This window comes from Mesoplodon mirus (genome assembly GCF_964341445.2).
Source record: "Mesoplodon mirus genome assembly, chromosome: 7".
Lineage (NCBI taxonomy): Eukaryota > Metazoa > Chordata > Mammalia > Artiodactyla > Ziphiidae > Mesoplodon > Mesoplodon mirus.
In genome coordinates, this window is record NC_138983.1 from 58,814,004 (window position 1) to 58,832,418 (window position 18,415).

Genomic DNA, 18,415 nt, shown 5'->3' on the forward strand with positions numbered 1-18,415 from the left:
AAGAGAGAGAGTGTGTCATTTGTTACAGAATGTTGCTTTTACTGTTCATTAATGTTGTCTCTTCTCTAAATCTGTTGGCACGAAGGCAAGCATATCAAATAGATGCCATCGCCCCATTGGAATTGGGGTACAAGGTCTGGCAGATGCTTTTATTCTGATGAGGTACCCTTTTGAGAGTCCAGAGGCCCAGTTATTGAATAAGCAGATCTTTGAAACCATTTATTATGGAGCCTTGGAAGCCAGCTGTGAATTGGCCAAGGAGTATGGCCCATATGAAACCTATGAGGGCTCTCCAGTCAGCAAAGGAGTAAGTATATGGATGAAGTTTCTTTTTGCCTGTGAGTTCCTATGGTAGGCTGAATGGTAGCCTTCAAAAAGATGTTTACATCCTAATGCCTGGAACCTGTGACTGTTACCTTATTTGGTTTAAAAAGGGTCTTTGCAGATGTAGTTAAGGATTTTGAGATGAGGAGATTATCCTGGATTATCCAGGTGGTCCCTAAATCCAGTGACAGTTGTCCTTACAAGAGACACAGAGAAGAAGAGGAGGCAACACACCATGGAGGCAGAGATCGGAGTGATGCAGCCACAACCCAGGAGTACTGAGAGCCACTGGAAGCTGGAGAGGCAAAGAACAGAATCTCCTCCAGCCTGTGGAGGGAGTGAGGCCTTCCCAATGTATTGAGTTCGGGCTTCTGGCCTCGAGAACTATGAGAGAATAAATTTTTGTTATTTTAAGCCACTAAATTTGTGGTAATTTGTTATACCAGACAGAGTAAACTCATATGGTCCTTTTGTCCTCTGGAGTAAAAACGATACTCTATTTAAAACTAATCATCACTAAAATGACGTAAGAAGAATGCTAACTGTATTAGTTTTTTTTTTTCTTTTTTGGCTGCGCCATGTGCAGCTTGCAGGATCTTAGTTCTCCGACCAGGGTTTGAACCAGGGCCCACAGCAGTGAAAGCGCTGAATCCTAACCACTAGACTACCAGGGAACTCCCAAGTATTAGTTTTCTGTTACTAAACTTAGTGTATTAAAACAACATACAGGGCTTCCCTGGTGGCGCAGTGGTTGAGAGTCCGCCTGCCGATACAGGGGTCACGGGTTCGTGCCCTGGTCCGGGAAGATCCCACATGCCGCGGAGCGGCTGGGCCCGTGAGCCACGGCTGCTGAGCCTGCGCATCCGGAGCCTGTGCTCCGCAATGGGAGAGGTCACAACAGTGAGAGGCCCATGTACAGCAAAACAAAGCAAAACAAAACAAAACAAAAAACAACATACATTCAGTATCAGTTTCCATGGGTCATGAGTGCAGATTTGGGTTAGCTGAGTCTTGATCTCTGGATCTCTCAAAGCTACAGTCAGGATGTTGGTAGAGGCTGTGGTTTCATCTGAGGCTCAGGGTCCTCCTCCAAGCTCACCTGGTTGTTCATTTCCTTGTAACTCTAGAACTCTTGGCATCTTGCTTCTTCAAAGCCAGTAGGAGGGAGAGTCCCTCATTTCAAGAAGAGCCCAGTCCAGTAACCCATTTGAGGGTTTTCATTTGTTAGGTCAGGGCCACCCAGGATAATCTCACTTTTAACTAAAAAATTAACTGATTTTCACCCTTAATTGCACCTGCAGAAACCCTTCACATTTGTCATAGTTATGTGAGTGGCATCCATCGTATTTCCAGGTCCTGTATACACTGAAGGGAGAAGAATATAATGGCCTATACCCTAGGGGGCTGGGAATCTGGGAGCTGTCCTAGAATTCTGCCATCCACACTGCCTTCATCATGAGTAGTATGATTCTCCTCCCTGTAAAATAAGATGTTATTTTTAGTTCTCACAGTTCCTGATGATATTTAGGAACTCTACATTGTTTGAAAATAAGTTTATTAGCTAAATAGATAGATTGAGAGGCAGATCAAGGCAGTTAAAAAAGATGAGGCTAGAGTAATTCTTTTACTGTACAAAAACAACATGCTTTCATAAATGTTAGAATTTCCTGGTTTGTAGATATGATAGGGGTCCTCTGAGAGGACTCAGCCAGGGACATGGGGAAGAGGTAAGCCTTAATCAGTTTTCTTAGCCTGCTTCTAATCAATATGACTACGTAGAAATTTGTCCAGGAAAGTCTCTGGTCCTTGTATTTCTTACACAGCTTTACCAAAAGACAGCATTTGTTGGGATGTGGGGGCATGGCAGTTAGTTATTTGTTTGGTTTTTGTCATAGTTTTAAATTGTCATACAATAATTTATCATAAATTTGGGTTGTTTATTCCTTAGATCCTTCAGTATGATATGTGGAATGTTACTCCTACAAACCTGTGGGACTGGAAACTTCTCAAGGAGAAGATTGCAAAGTAAGTAGAGATGTAAAGTGGCTTTGAAGTGAGGAGGGTTCAGGTTTTCAGCCTGGCTCTTTCGAACTTAGGTGTGTTATTTTAGCTTCTGAAATTCATTTTTTTCTCTTTTAAATGGGACTAAAATGACCTATCCATAGAACTATTTTTAAAAAAATGCTTCCTAGGACAATATATTTTGTATGTATAGTAACCTGCAAATTGCTTGGCACAATGAAAGCATTTTAATACCTGGTAGGTATTATTATTAGTTGATCTTGTTTTAGGGGCTTAACTACCAAGATTAGGTAATTCTTTTTCTCATTAAACCTTCATATTTCCAAGTGTGTTTGCTTTTTAAATGTTTTTCACTTTTATTTATTGCTTAACCACATTGGGCACATAAATGACTTTCAATGAATTGATTGTCATAGGACTTCATTATGGATTTTGGAATAGCTTTTGGAGGGTTTAATGTGTTAAACTGTGTGAAAGAAAAATGTAAAAATTGAAAAATGTAGGCCTTTCCAACTAATAAACATAAGAGTTTGAATGCAGGCAGAATGTTTTGCTGAATGTTTGTCTGTCATGTCTAGGTTAATGCATATACAAAGTGTTTAATGTTTGCAGAAGGAAGCAGTAGCTTTAAAATGCTCTTTAAAATATCTATTTACCTTAAAATTGTTTTGTTACTCAAATAATACATGTTAGATAATTTAGAAAACATACATGTGGAAAGGGAATAAAATGAAAATTATCCCATCACCCCCCAAAAACACCTGTTTGTATCTTTTTGTCTGTCATCCTCAGACTTTCTTCTGAGTGTGTATATATGTGTATATTTACATGCAAATTCAATTTTTACAAAAATGGACCTGTACTCTATTTATTATTCTGTTTTTCTCAAAATATTGTAGTTTAAATATTTTTTATGTATAACTTTTTTAAATTTCAAAATTAATACATGAATATACATTCATTGTTAATAAAGTTCAAATATGGAAATAAAATAGAAAGTAAAAGCCCTTCTTTATACCTCTTCTGCCAACCATTTTGTCCCACAAAAAAACCCAAAAAAACCAGCTTACTTTTTTCTCAGAGATAACCATTGTGAATGGTGTATATTTTTCTAGACCTTTTTCAGTACATTTGCAGATACACTCACACAGTTTTATTATATAAATGAGATCAAACTTGACATGTTCTGAGACTTTTTATTTAGTGATTTATTTTGGAGATGTTTCTCTTTTAGTACATGCAGATTTACCTAATGTTTTTAGTGATTACAGACAATTCCATAGCTTGGATATATCATATATATATGACTTTTCAAAACATTTTCCTGTCTCTGGACAGGAAACCACTGTCCACTCTACTGAGGGAGTAAAGACATGGAGATGGTGGTTTGCTTGATGCCTCACAACTAGAAAGTGACATAGAGAGGTTGAAAGTCCAGTAGTACAGACTCCATTAGGATGTGAGGCTCTATGCTAAGTGCTGTATGAATCCAGAGGTACGGAATGTAGGAAAGATGAACTCTTTGTGCTTGAGAGACTTAAAACTAAGTAAGGTAAGACATGTAACACAAATATACGTAAAGGTACAGGTCACAGAAAATATTTGCAATGCAAATATTTGTATTTGACAGTTGTATTTAGTGTTGTCTGCCTGGTTAGGAAAGATGTTGTAGAGTAGGTATCGCTTAGGCTGAGCTTTGAATGATGTGCTTAGGACAGTTTGAAGATTTCTTAGAGTTAAGATACTATATATATATATATATATATATATTTTTTTTTTTTTTTTTTTTTTTTTTTTTTTTTCGGTACGCGGGCCTCTCACTGTTGTGGCCTCTCCCGTTGCGGAGCACAGGCTCTGGACACGCAGGCTCAGCGGCCATGGCTCACGGGCCCAGCCGCTCCACGGCATGTGGAATCTTCCTGGACCGGGGCACAAACCCGTGTCCCCTGCATCGGCAGGCGGACTCTCAACCACTGCGCCACCAGGGAAGCCCTATATACTATATTTTTAAGCACTCTCTTTGGCACTGAATAGAGTCAAAAGATGTTAGTGTTCTTCTAGGAAATTTAATTAAAGAGGTGATAGAGGAAGTCAGGAATATACTTGGAGCACAATTTTCTCTATTCATTATCCTATTCAGGATAATGGAGAATTGTGGTGATAGAGGTCTGGTTCTGACCACTTTCACATCATTATGTTTCCTTAAAGGGCCTAGCACAGTGATCACATAGGCAGTTAGAAAAGAGTAAGGGTTGAATGAGTGTACCCTGATATAGGTGGGGACTCTCCAATAACCATGTGAGTGTTTCCTTGGGCAAGATAGTGTATCAAGTGCTGTGATTCCTAACTGGCATAAGTCAAGGCATGATAAGGTTTACCAGCAGTAAAAATGGTGCTAATTCTGTTTAGGAATCAGGCATTTAGGAGAGGGCCAAGTTATACCACCCATACTGTGGCGTTGCATCCCTGTAGGGGTTAAATGCAAAAGTCAACATGGGAGTCCAATGGATGTTTGGTATTACTCGCAGCAACTGCATTTACTACAATGACTTAAAGTAGCTGTCTTCCTGACAGATTGTAGCTTCAGGACCAGCACCTAATAATCTCCTTTTCTTTAGGTATGGTATAAGAAACAGTTTACTCATTGCCCCGATGCCTACTGCTTCAACTGCTCAGATATTGGGAAATAATGAGTCAATTGAACCTTATACCAGTAACATCTACACTCGCAGAGTCTTGTCGGGAGAATTTCAGGTGAGAAGATCACAACCAGACCTACAGGAAAATCTTTTAGAAGCCTGATGTTGGGAGTAAATGCTACTCATATTTAGTATGCCCCTTTATTTTAGTGTCGGTGCAAAGTTTTGATAAAGTGAGTCATCATCTCTAATATTGTTTATGTTATTTCAGCATATAATAGACATTTAATAAATATCTGTCAAAAGAATGAAGGATTGAGGGTTGAGTATGAAAGCAACTTGATATTAGAGTTCACATGATGTTTAACCATTTTGTAATCATAGTGACATATACTATAACCTCATATGCTTAAGTTGATGATACTCAAGGTGTATAGAAGTATCCTTTAAGATAGTGGTTCTCAGCCTTGGTTACAAATTAGAATTTCTGACGGGCAGGACCAGTGTTTTTTTTTAAGGTTCCCAGGTAATTCTCATGTGCAGGTTGAGAACCACTAATTTAAAAGATACTTATTTGTGAATTTGCAGATACTCTGAAATAAATTTCTGTAAGGTTTGGGGTAGGTACGTTTCTAATTTTCTTAAGTATTTATTATGTCCTTACTTAAAAAGAAAAAAGAATCATTCTACATACCCAGCTTAGGCAGCATTAGCTCTTTACACTTTTACAAATACCATATGTTATGTTTTGAATAACAGATATCAAGATTTTAGAGGAGTATAGCTTTCATGTGGTGGGATAGGTCTCTCAGTTTTATAAAAAATAGAATTTACCAAGCAATCTAATGTTTTTCATTGATCTTACTTACTTTAAACTCCAAGTCTGTGATCCTGTTTAGGCCCTGTCATTGTAGTTTTTTCCTTCACATCTTTCTCCTTTCCATTTCAGATTGTAAATCCTCACTTACTGAAAGATCTTACTGAGCGGGGCTTGTGGAATGAAGAGATGAAAAACCAGATTATTGCATGCAATGGCTCTATCCAGGTACAGAATTTTTTAAAAAAAGTGTTCTCTTCAGGAGCTAAGTTGGTAGTTACATTGGTAACTTCTCACTTATCCCAGGCAATGCAGAGAAAGAATGGCTATTCACTGTGGTCATATAGGCTTATGTAGCTCTGTTCAACTCTGCATTGCTGTGCTAGGATTAAATGCATCTTCACATAGCTAGGCCTTACCCTCTTGTTTGTGCAGCAATATAAAGTAGTGGTTCCCAACTTCTCTGCACATTAGAATACATTAAAGAGCTTCTCTGCACATTAGAATACATTGAAGAGCTTTTAAAATTCTGAAGCTTAGGTTGTACGCCATACAAATTAAATGTCTGGGAGTGAGAGCCAGACATCAGTATTTTTTAAAGACTCCCTAGATAATTGCCAAGTGAGTCAGAGTTTGGGGACCAATGATATAAAGCCTGAAATTAGAGTCAAACTTAATTTAAAAGTATGATGGAGAATTGAAGACTGATAGTCCAAAAGACAGAGCCAGAAATAGTGTTTAACGGTGCAATATTTGCAACTGAGAATCAAGAAGCATTTATTTATTTGTAGATAGAGGCCTCTGGCTAAATATTTGTCTGCTTGGCAACACAGATAAAGATTCTTGTAACATTTCTATATTTGCTGATGGAAACTGTAGCATTAGCCAGTCTGTGTTTTGATACAAGCTAACCCTAGACCTAAGAAATAGGAAAGCCTTATTTCTGTTGACTCCAAATGGAGTTTGTGAAGTCCTAGCTTATTTAAAGGGTTTTGCCTCATTGCTTCCTTGGGTCATGTCCCTGTGAGTTACAGCCCTGAGTTTTTGTATTTTCTGCAAAACTCAAGGGTCATTTATTGTTGCTTAGCTCTGACTTTTCAGTGAATGTTTTGGCCACTTACCAATTAAAGATGAGTCTTAAATAACTACCACCAGATTGATATTTTGTTGTTTAGATGGGGTTTTGTTTGACTTTGTAAGCCAGAAGTGAGTAGTCTTAGGAAACTTGGTAAGGATCATACTGTATTAAATGGAATGGTAGGGTCAGATCTGGTTGGGAGTAGAACCAAGGCCAGACCCTGGGGGTCACGATTCTGTTAATCATACTGCTTTCTTCAACCAGAGTGCAGTAAACATTTGATTTCCCTTCTTCAGAGCATACCAGAAATTCCTGATGACCTGAAGCAACTTTATAAGACTGTGTGGGAAATCTCTCAGAAAACCGTACTCAAGATGGCAGCCGAGAGAGGAGCTTTCATTGATCAAAGCCAGTCTTTGAACATACATATTGCTGAGCCTAACTATGGCAAACTCACTAGTATGCACTTCTATGGCTGGAAACAGGTTAGTGGAGGAAGTCAACCAACTTGGGATATTTTAGAATTGGAACAGAGTTTTATATTCTAGCTACGTATTAAGTATTGCCACCTGGAAGTTCTTTCACTTTAAGTCCAGTATGTTAGAATCAACCCATGGGTTTTATACCAGATTAAGCTCTCACTTTGGATTTTCTTATTTCTTTTAGGATTATTTTATTCTAAGCTTGAAACCTTGGAGTTACCTATGATCCTTCCTTTACTCTCCATGCAGTCATTCACCATGTGGTGTCAGTTGTTCCTTTGTACTATTTCTTGAATGTCTTACTTTCTATTCCACTGCTGCTATTCTTAACTTCTTAACTGATCTCTTTTCTTCTGGTATCTCTACTGTAGGCCATCTTGTGTACTGTTACCATTCCTAAAATAAAACTTTACACATGTCAACCCACTATCCAAAAATATCCATTGTTTCCCCCACTTTATCTATCTACAGGATAAAAGCCAATCACTTAGCTAGTCATTGCCAACTGTAAAGGCCTGTGAGTCTATAATGTATTCTTATTCCCTAGCAATATTCTAGGTGTTTATATAGAATTGTGAATTTATTTTTTTATTTAACAAACTTTTATTGAACTTATACTATGTTCCAGGACTGGGGATACTGAATAGAGAATGGTGATTCTTATCCTTGAAGTAGTCATAATCTGTTCTTATACAGAGATACAGTCTAGACCTCTAAATAGTTATAATCTAAGGGAGACATGTTTTCTTAGGCACACTTGGAAGTCATACACATAAAAACAAACAAACAAAAAGACTAGAGAACAAAAATATTTGATATTTTCAAAGAGATAAGCTTGTTTTAGGGGTGAAAAGGACAGAGTATACTGTCTGGCCATCTCTTTCTCTCTTTAAGCTTTTTTTTTTTTTTTTTTGCGGTACGCAGGCGTCTCACTGTTGTGGCCTCTCCCGTTGCGGAGCACAGGCTCTGGACGCGCAGGCTCAGCGGCCATGGCTCACGGGCCCAGCCGCTCCGCGGCATGTGGGATCTTCCCAGACCGGGGCACAAACCCACGTCCCCTGCATCGGCAGGCGGACTCTCAACCACTGCGCTACCAGGGAAGCCCTCTTTAAGCATTTTTGAGAGGGCTTCCTAGAGGAGATATAATTCTAAGTTTAGAAAGCAATTTGACCTGGTTTATGGAAATGTATTTTAAACATTGGTCTTGAATGTCTAGTGTTCTCACAGCTTCTCCTAATTAGTTGCATTTACTTCCCTTTTAGGGTTTGAAGACTGGGATGTATTATTTAAGGACAAGACCAGCAGCTAATCCGATCCAGTTCACTCTAAATAAAGAAAAGCTGAAAGATAAGGAAAAGGTATCAAAAGAAGAAGAGAAGGAGAGGAACACAGCAGCCATGGTGTGCTCTTTGGAAAATAGAGATGAATGTCTGATGTGTGGATCCTGAGGAAAGGCTTAGAAGAGACCAGCCCTTCTTTAATAGCCAAACTGCTTCTTGAGCATAGATAGGTATAGTAGCTTTGCTTGAAGTGATAAGGTTTTGCTGGACCTTATTGCAGCAAAAGAATCAATTGATTTAAAGTACTGTTTCTATGTAAGTGTGAAAGTAATGATTTTTTAAAATTGATATATTGGGAATCAAAGTAGATGTTTTAGGAATGCAAAAGAACTCATCTTGCAAATAGGGAGTGATTAAGTAGGGTTTCATCACCCGTCTGGCACCCCTTTTCTGGTGACTTCAGTTTTGGTAAGGAGACTTTGACTGGTGTGTCCATAGAAGCAAAACTGAGTCATAACACGTGAGAAGTGCTGACAAGATCTTTATCTGGATAAGGTCCTAATAGGTCATTCTGAAATAAAGATAAACATTTCTAAATGATTGTGTGAGACTAATTTTGTCATTTATTTTCATACAAAGGTCAAAATTTGATAAAGCATTTTTTGTTATTTGAGAGTTCAGGGAAGAAATTTTAAGACAAATTACTTAGACAGCATATAGAATTCTGATTTTAATATATGTCTTTTTCCTCTTTTTAAAAAAATTGTGGTAAAAAATACATAACATAAATGTTACCATTTTACCCGTTTTAAAACATACAATTTAGTGGCATTAAGTACATGTACAATGTACAACCATCACCACTGTCTATTTTCAGAACTTTTTCATCATCCCAAACAGAAAGTCTCTATATAAAACAATAATTCCCCATTCCCTTCTCCCATTATTTCCTGGTAACCTCTATTCTACTTTCTGACTCTGAATTTGCTTATTCTAGGTATCTCAAATAAAAGGGATCATACAATATGTGTCCTTTTCTGTCTGGCTTATTTCACTTAGCATAATGTTTTCAAAGTTCATTTATATATCGTGTCAGAATTTCATTCCTTTTTTAAGGCTGAGTAATATCTCATTATATATATATATATATATATATATATAGAGAGAGAGAGAGAGAGAGAGAGAGAGAGAGAGAGATTTGGGTTATTTCCACCTTTTGGCTATTGTGAATAATGCTGCTGTGAACATTGATGCACAAGTATCTGTTTGAATTCCTGCTTTCCGTTCTTTTGGGTGTGTACCTAGAAGTGGAGTTATTGGACTAGATGGTAATCTTGTAGTTAACTTTTTGAGGAATTGCCGAACTGTTTTCTACAGCAAGTGCACCATTTTACATTTCTACCAACAGTACACGAGAGTTCCAGTTATTCCACATCTTTGCCAATACTTGTTAATTTTTTGTATTTTTTATAATAACCATCCTAATGGCTTTTGACAGTTTGATTATAATGTGTTTTGGTGTGCGTCTCTGAATTTAGCCTAATTGGGGTTTGTTGAACTGCTTGGATTGATATATTCACATCTTCTGTTAAATTTGGGAAGTTTTCAGCCATATTCAGGTAATCTTTTTTGCCCCTTTCCCTCTTTTCCTTCTGGAGGTCCAATGTTGCATCTATTGGTCCACTTATCAATGTCCCAACAGGTCCCTTAGGCTTAGTTCACTTTTCTTCATCCTATTTCAGCTCCTTAGACTCAGTAGTTTCAATTGCCTTATCTTCAAGTTCATTTATTCTTTCTTCTTCTTGCTCAGCTTTGCTGTTGAGTCCCTCTAGTGAAATTTTCATTTCAGTTATTGCTCTTTCCAGCTCTAGACTTTCTGTTTGGTTCCTTTTAATTGTTTCTGCATCTCTGTTGATAGTCTGATTTTGTTAATACATTGTTTTCCTGATTTCCTTTACTTGCTTTCCTTTAGCTCTTCAATCATATTTAAGACAGTTGTTTTAATGTCCATCTAGAAAGTGTGACAGCTGGGCTTCCTCAGGGGTGGTTTCTGTCAGTTTCTTTTTCCTTTGAATGGTCTATGTTTTCCTGTTTCTTTATAATGCCTGTGATTTTTTTGTTGTTGAAATATTCTGAGACTAAACTGTTACTGCAGTGAAGTCTCTTCTGCAGGGTACGTTCAGTTAATGTTTTGACAGCTTTCCTTGGTCTTTGCAGATTGGCTCTGTGCTAGGACACCCCATACTTGGTTAGGCTTGCTGTAAGCCTAGGCAATGTCATGGTTAATTTTATGTGTCAACTGGCTAGGCCATGGTATCCAGATATTTGATCAAACACTAGATAGAGCTATGAAGGTATTTTTTTAGATGAAATTAGCATTTCAATTCGTAGACTTTGAGTAAATCAAATTATCCTCCATAATGCGGGTGACCTCATCCAATCAGTTGAAGTCCTTAAGAGGAAAAATGCTGAGGTCCTCTGAGAAAGTACTTCTGCCTACAGACTGCCATTGGATGTGACCTGCAGTATCAGCTGTTCTCTGGGTTTCCATCCTGGAAGCCTACTCTGCCAGTTTTGGATTTGCCAGTTCCACAATTGTGAGCCCATTACTTACTTACTTACTTACTTACTTACTTACTTATTTATTTATTGCTGCATTGGGTCTTCGTTGCTGCGCACGGGCTTTCTCTGGTTGTGGTGAGTGGGGGCTACTCTTCATTGCAGTGCACGGGCTTCTCATTGCTGTGGCTTCTCTTGTTGTGGAGCATGGGCTCTAGTTGCGTGGGCTTCAGTAGTTGTAGCACACAGGCTCAGTAGATGTGGTTCTCAGTAGTTGTGGTTCTCAGTAGTTGTGGTTCACAGGCTGTAGAGCGCAGGCTGGGTAGTTGTAGTACACGGGCTTAGTTGCTCCATGGCATGTGGGATCTTCCCGGACCAGGGCTCGGACCTGTGTCCCCTGCATTGTCAGGTGGATTCTTAACAACTGCACCATCAGGGAAGTCCCCCGTATTACTTTGTGTGTGTGTGTGTGTGTGTATGTATGTGTATGTATATATATATGTATATATATATATATATATATATATATATATATATATATATATATATAAGAGAGAGAGAGAGAGAGAGAGAGATGTATATTGTTGACCCTTGAGCAACATGAGTTTGAACTGCATGGGTCCACTTACACTTGGATTTTTTCAATAAGTACGACAATACTACACAGTCTGTGGTTGGTTGAATCTGTGGATGTGGACCCGTGGATGTAGACACTGTATGGAACTTGAGCATCCGTGGATTTTTGTATCCTCTGTGTGTCCTGGAACTAATCCCTGCATTGTTCAAGGATCAACTGAATATATAGATAAGATTGTGTGTGTGTGTGTGTGTGTGTGTGTGTGTGTATGTATACACACCTTATTGGATCTGTTTCCCTGGAGAACGAGAACACTGACTAATATAGGTTCTGGTACTGGAAATGGTTCTAGAGGAATGGAATCCTAAGGATGAGTTTTCTGAGTTGGTTCTCTAATTTGATGAGATTTAAGTATGACTTTTCAGTAGTAAAGAGAGCTCTGATAGTCCATGGGGGTGATGTGGCAATAGAGACATGCAGAATACCCTCACTGGATACTCCTAATCAAACAAAGAGGCAAGGGTCTGGGTGACCATGTATATATTCTGCCTCAGGGGTGTATCAGTTATCAGCTCTCTAGCCCAGTGTCATAATTTAGTTCATCTTGATCACTTTTCCTTTCCACAGTACATCACAATGCTCCATTACGTTGAGATGCGGATTGGACCTAGCAGGAAATGGCAGCTACTCTAGACTTACTGGTAAGACGTTTGTGTGTCAGAGAATGAGAAGTAAATCGGACAGAAATTCAGGGACCTTCTACCTCAGTAAAATTTCTTGGGGTCCAATGGTATAAAGCATGTTGGGATATTCCTTCTGTGATGAGGGATAAATTCTTCTATCTGGCTCCTCTTACAACCAAAAGAAAGGTATAAGGCCTAGTGGGCCTCTTTGGATTTTGGAGATGACATGGCAACATATTCCTCATTTGGATGTGCTACTCTGGCCCATTTACCATGTGACCCTAAAAGCTGCTAGTTTTGAGTGGGGCCCAGGACAAAGAGCAAACCTGGCTCTGCAACAGGTCCAGTCTGCCATGCAAGCTGCTCAAGTATCAGTGGCAGATAAGGATGCTGTTGGAAGCCTTTGGCAGGCCCTACCATCCTCTCTTGATAAATACTTACCTTGTGAGAGACAGCTTTTGGCTGCTACTGGGCCTTGGAGACTGCCTAACCAAAGACCACCAAGTTACCATTGCAACCTGAGCTGCCTGTCATGAACTGGGTGTTGTCTGACCCCCTAAGCCTGAAGTTGGGCATGCATAGTAGCATTCCATCATCAAATGGAAGTGGTATATACAAGATGGGGCTCAAGCAGGCCCTGAAAGCACAAGTAATCTACTGAAGAATTGGACCAAATGCCCATGGTTCTCACTCCTGCTACACTTTCTCTTTCCCAGCCTGCACCCATGGCCTCATGGGACATTCCTTATGATCAAGTGATAGAGGAAGAAAACTTGGGTGGTTTACAGATGGTCCTGCACAGTATGGGACACCATAGCCTCTTTCTGGGACATCCCTGAAGGATAGATACTCCATTCTATAGATGACAGCTATGGAGGTCTTTCAAGTAGGGGTGACTTAGATAAATCACACTGGCTACCATGGGAAAGAGTGGCATGACCTATGGGTTTGGGTCAAGCTCAAGTACAGATAAGGGCCTAGTCTGGTCTTTGGATGAATTTGGGTCCCAAGGAGAAGACCTGGCTTGGGTGTCTGTCAGACTGGAGGGCCCCCTGGCTGGACTTGACCTGTTTGGGCTAGACTGGACCCCTGGGGTAGGCCTGACCTGTGTGCCTGGGGATATCAGACTGGGAATATCAGGCAGAGCCTCACCTGTGTTTGGAACTGATTGGACTCTAGAACCTAACTGTGTGCTTGCATTAGACTGGTGGCATCAAAACTGACCTGTATATTCGGTGAGACTGGGCTTCATGTCAAGTCTTACTATGTATCTGGGAGAGACTGGGCACCAGGGAAGAGCCTGGCCTGTTTATTTGTTTCAGACTGGGTGTTCAGGGCAAGTCGTGGTCTGTGCAACTTGCTCTATACAACTTCCAGTGGAGCTCCATATATCCAGATATTAACTGGGGGCTTTCTCAGGAGTCAGGGAGAAGAGGACAGAGAAACTAAACTAACAAGGATAAATAGGGAAAAGCAATTTTATTATTGGAGTGAGAACAGAGCATTCTAAGAATTCAAAAAGGAATAGTTTACCAACAACGAACCTGCTGTTGAGTCCATAATCTCAGGAAATTCCAGCCTGTCCCTCAGTACTGCCTGCTTATCTCTTGTTCCCAGAGGTCGCAGCCCCAATTTCCCAAGTTGATGAAGTTCTCTCACCCTGGCAGTTTCTCCTTCACTCATATTTTGTAGCCTCTCTGGCTCCTCCCTAACCTCCTGGGCTAATTCCTTTCCACAGAGCATCTTTTCTACGTGTTGCCTGATCTCTCTGATCCTTATCCCCTAAATGACAGGATTCAAGGCTCCTGGGAGCAGCAGATAGATGGCACTGAGCAGGTTCTGGACATCCTGAGACACAGTCTTGGCTACTCGGAAAACGATGGAAGTGGAGAGACTAGAGAGGTAGATGGTGAGGATGACCAATAAGTGGGAGCCACACGTGTGCAAGGCCTTGGTTCGGGCTCCCCCAGGAGATATCCAGAAGGCAGCATAGATGATGCGGGTGTAGTAGGTCCCCAGCAGGGCTAGATCAAAGGTCACAGTGACCAACCGCATGGCCAGCCCCAACCGGTTGTTGAAGGCCGAGTCTCCACAAGCTATGCTCAGCAGTGCGATGTACTCACAGGTAAAGTGTCAGATCACTGCTGTCTGGCAGAATCAAGCTCGTGAGGTTAGCACTACCAAGGGGCACTGCCACTCCCAGGCTCCATGTCAGGGCAAAAGCCAGCACGCCTAGCAGATGGGAGGTCATCAGGTCACTATAGCAGTGTGGGTGGCAGATGGCCATGGTCTAGGGCCATGGCCAGCAGGAGGTTGTAGTCCAGAAGGAGAGTGAAGTAGATGAAAAACATCTGGGCCGGGCAGCCATGCAGTGATATGGGGTTAACATAATGCACAAAGCCCTCCAGCATTTTGGGTATCGCCGCTGTAGCAGCACAAATGTTGACAGCCAGGAGCAGGGCGTTGAGCATGTACATGGGCTGATGCAGGCCCTGCTGGGCCGCCACCGTGTGGATGATGAGGGCATTGGCAGAGACGATGGTCACAGGGAAAAGCAAGAGGCAGGACCAGGAGGGGCCTCCACTCGCAATCCAGGGAAGCCCCCCAGGAAGAAGTTGGTGTAGGAGATGTTGAAGGTGCTGCTATTTCCATCCTTACCCATTGGCTTTGGCCCTGAGCTGGCCCCAGGAGTGGGGATCAGAGACTGTTAGAACAAAATGGTCAATGGAAGAAAACCTATTTTTATTTTAGGGCCTGCGTGGTTTGTGATGAAGATCCACCTCTTCATGCATGTATGTCTACTCTTCTGGGGCACAGACAGGTACTATGTCGGGTGTAATGGGAGCTACAAAGATGAACAAGACATTCCTTGTCCTTAGGGAGCTCTTGGCTTTTGTATGTGAAGTGTAAACTTACAAGATGCTGTTTATCTGTGATACTCCAGGTATTTGATTGCTGAGTAAAAGATTAGGAGGAAAGTAGGTGTGGTATTGGAGAGAAAAAAGAGTGATGGGCCAGAGGCAATAGAAAGGATGAAGAAGATCCTTGATTAGGAGGAAAAAAGAATATATGAGGAATCTTTGGTCCAAGAAGCCTGGGAAGAACCAAGTGGGGCTTATCGGGAGAGAGGAACAAGTCAGGAATGATGGCCTCACTTTTGTGCCTGGGGTACACTGTGTGGCAAGGGCAGAGGAAAGTTGCTGAGGAGTACTTCTGTTCTTCCTGGACACAAACAACGGGCCACAGAGACTTCTCCCTTCCTAAGACCCTCTAGACTGGATGTGGGGCCTCCTGCCTGGCCTTGTCATCCGTGTCATGGATGATGCTTGCACTCCTTTCAGAATGGGAGTTCCAGGAGAACAGGGGTAACAGCATACTTCTATTGTGTTCTCTGAAGCTCCAAGCACAGAGCCACCATAAGCACACAGGAAGTGCTCGAGCATTGCTTGTCGGGTAAGGTGAATGAGGAACAGGGAGAAGATGGTAAGAAGCTAAACAGTTAACTGGGCTCTGAGAGTAGTAATTTCAAAGCTTTGGCCAGGTTTTTGTATAATTAAAAGAGCAGATATTAAGATTAAAGATGTGTGATTCAGTACTGGGCTCACATCTTATCCAGATTCTTAGGGAGCACCATTTGGTGGTGGTAGGTGCGATGATTAGAGGAATTAACACTGATATGCATAAAAGTAGCTGACACCTATTGGACATTTACCTTATGTCAGGCAGTGTTCTAAATGCTTTCATGTATTCACTTTTTTTAATCTTCTTAATTTTACTGAGGAAGAAAGTGAGGCACAGAGAGATTAAGTCTATTTCCAGATCATACAGCTGGTAAATGGCAGAGCTGGATTTGAACCCAGACAGACTCCAGAGTGCATGCTCTTAACTTCAGGGTGACCAACTAGTCCTGGCTTGCCTGAGACTTACCTGGTGTTAGACCTGAACATCTGGTGTCCCAGGAAACCTTTCAGGCAAATGGGGCAGTTCATCATCTTACCATTACTACTAATTACATTGAAGATTAGAGAAGCCTTATGAATTGTGGAGCAGCTAGGAAGAAATATTCTTCCTTCTTATAGGTTTAAATGTATTGTCTCTGAAAATCAATGTTTATATTGGTGTTACTATAGCCACCCTCTGAATACTCAGAAGGGTAAAGAGGAACATCTCTAAGTTCACAGACCTCAAAAGGAAGTGGATTTGGAATTCCAAAGCCCACCCTGGAATGTGTTTCTGGAACTCTTAGAGCATTATTTTAGTCAGAATAACTCAGATTTTGGGAAATGTACTTTTGTTGTGGTTGGGCAAAGACCAGACAACACTTGCGAGGAGGTGGTAAAAATTCTTAGGGGAGGTCTGTTGAAGAATTTCTGGGGGTGGGGGTGGGTGGAATTCAGGAGCTGAGAGTGAGTGAGGTGAGAGGTGATCTGTGATGGAATAAAGGGGCAGGAGGAAAATGCAGCATGGAGGAGCAGTGGCCAAGAAGACATTTAGGGACCCCCACTCCTCCTTCCCAAATACCACAGGGTGGTCATCCTTAAGGGGGAGAAAAAGCTGGCATGGGCTGCCCACAAACCTCTTATCTTGGACAAGGTTGGTCTGTCTCTGTCACATGAACTGTAATTTGCTCTCCTTTTCTGTATCTTAGGATTACTTAGGTAAACTCCTAAAGGAGCTTCTTTGACACTGGGCTCCAAAGCAGTCAGTAAAGGAAATGTAGAATAACAAGCTCCTCAAGGCAGGGCAGAAGGAATGAAAAAGACTGTAAAAGATGAGGAGATCAGTTTACTGGCTAATGAAGGTCTTAAGAGAGATGAATAGATGTTTCTAGAGACAGATCAATCAGACTTAAGAACTAACTGGAAGTGGAGAGAGACAGGAATCAACAATAATTTCAAGGTTTTTTTTTGCTTTTGTTTTGTTTTTCAGCTATGATGACTGCTAAAACCCGAGGAAGGAGGAACAGTGTTGGAGTGCTGGGAGGTACACTTAATAAACCCATTTGGGTGTTGTGAAAACTCACAAATGAAGAGATGTCCAGTCAACAACCGGAAATAAGGGTGGAGTGCTCAGATGAAGGATTAAAGCTGGATTTGGGGATTATAATGTTATTGAGGGCATGGGATAGAATCTTAAGGGGCCGACAGAGTAACATAACAGGTGTCAGTGAAGGAGACAGAAAAAGAGGGAAGAGGGGTGGAATGAGAACCAGGAGCAAATGGGATTCTGGAAACCAGAGGAGAGGTTCTGCTGCTCTGGAGGCTTCAAGGTAAAGAATTTACAGACTAGTAGAGGCAAAAGACCAACACAACTAAATCATCCTGCAAGGCTTAATGTTCTGAGTAGCAGAGGAGGGGGACAGATAGGAGGGCAGAGATAAAGAGTCCAGACATCATGTGCTCTCTGCAGAAAGAGACACAGCTCCTCTACTGTAAAAGTCAGCACCACAGACAAGAGCTCCTTTAACTTCCCTGTCCCCACAAACTGGCTACTGTGCTCTTCTTTCTCTCTTCCTTCTATTCCCACTGAAAGAGATGTCTTTCCTCTCTTTTGTCCTCAGGATATCTTCCACTTCTCCCCTCTTACCCTCAGCATATAGAGTTCAAGTCTGTCATTGGTGAAAATAAACTCATCCTTAACTTCATTCAGTTCTCAAGCTTCCAATCTTTCTCCTCACCATTAAAGCCAAGGCCCTGGACATGTCTTTATCATGCCATAATTGCTGGCTTGCTGATCTAGCACCCCACTAGACTGAAAGCCTTGCTGGTGGGGAGACCATGTCTTACTCATCTCTCTCCCAGAGCCCGGCACAGAGCCCACTGCAGAGTACGTACGTGCTCAATAAGTGTTATGTTGAAGGAATACATGAATGCACCAAGGGATTTTAATAAACATTTTCATTTGCAGCTAACTTAGAGTAGCTCTTTGAAGTTGAATGAATGAATGAATGGATG

At 41.1% G+C, this 18,415-nt stretch overlaps 1 protein-coding gene and 1 pseudogene across 2 annotated transcripts in view; one reads left to right on the forward strand and one right to left on the reverse strand.

Moving 5' to 3' along the window:
* RRM1 (ribonucleotide reductase catalytic subunit M1) overlaps positions 1-9,668 on the forward strand; it is a 39,057-nt gene extending 29,389 nt beyond the window's left edge. Inside the window, exons 14-19 of the mRNA XM_082628872.1 lie at positions 86-307; positions 2,273-2,349; positions 4,965-5,100; positions 5,935-6,030; positions 7,177-7,365; positions 8,625-9,668. Coding sequence (XP_082484998.1) covers positions 86-307; positions 2,273-2,349; positions 4,965-5,100; positions 5,935-6,030; positions 7,177-7,365; positions 8,625-8,810 — 906 coding nt within the window. The 3' untranslated portion in view covers positions 8,811-9,668. The remainder of the gene's footprint in view (positions 1-85; positions 308-2,272; positions 2,350-4,964; positions 5,101-5,934; positions 6,031-7,176; positions 7,366-8,624) is intronic.
* Positions 9,669-14,116: 4,448 nt separating this feature from the next.
* LOC309808333 (olfactory receptor 52E8-like) lies at positions 14,117-15,123 on the reverse strand (annotated as a pseudogene). The gene has a single exon. The product of its transcript is annotated as an olfactory receptor 52E8-like (transcript).
* Positions 15,124-18,415: the final 3,292 nt, after the last annotated feature.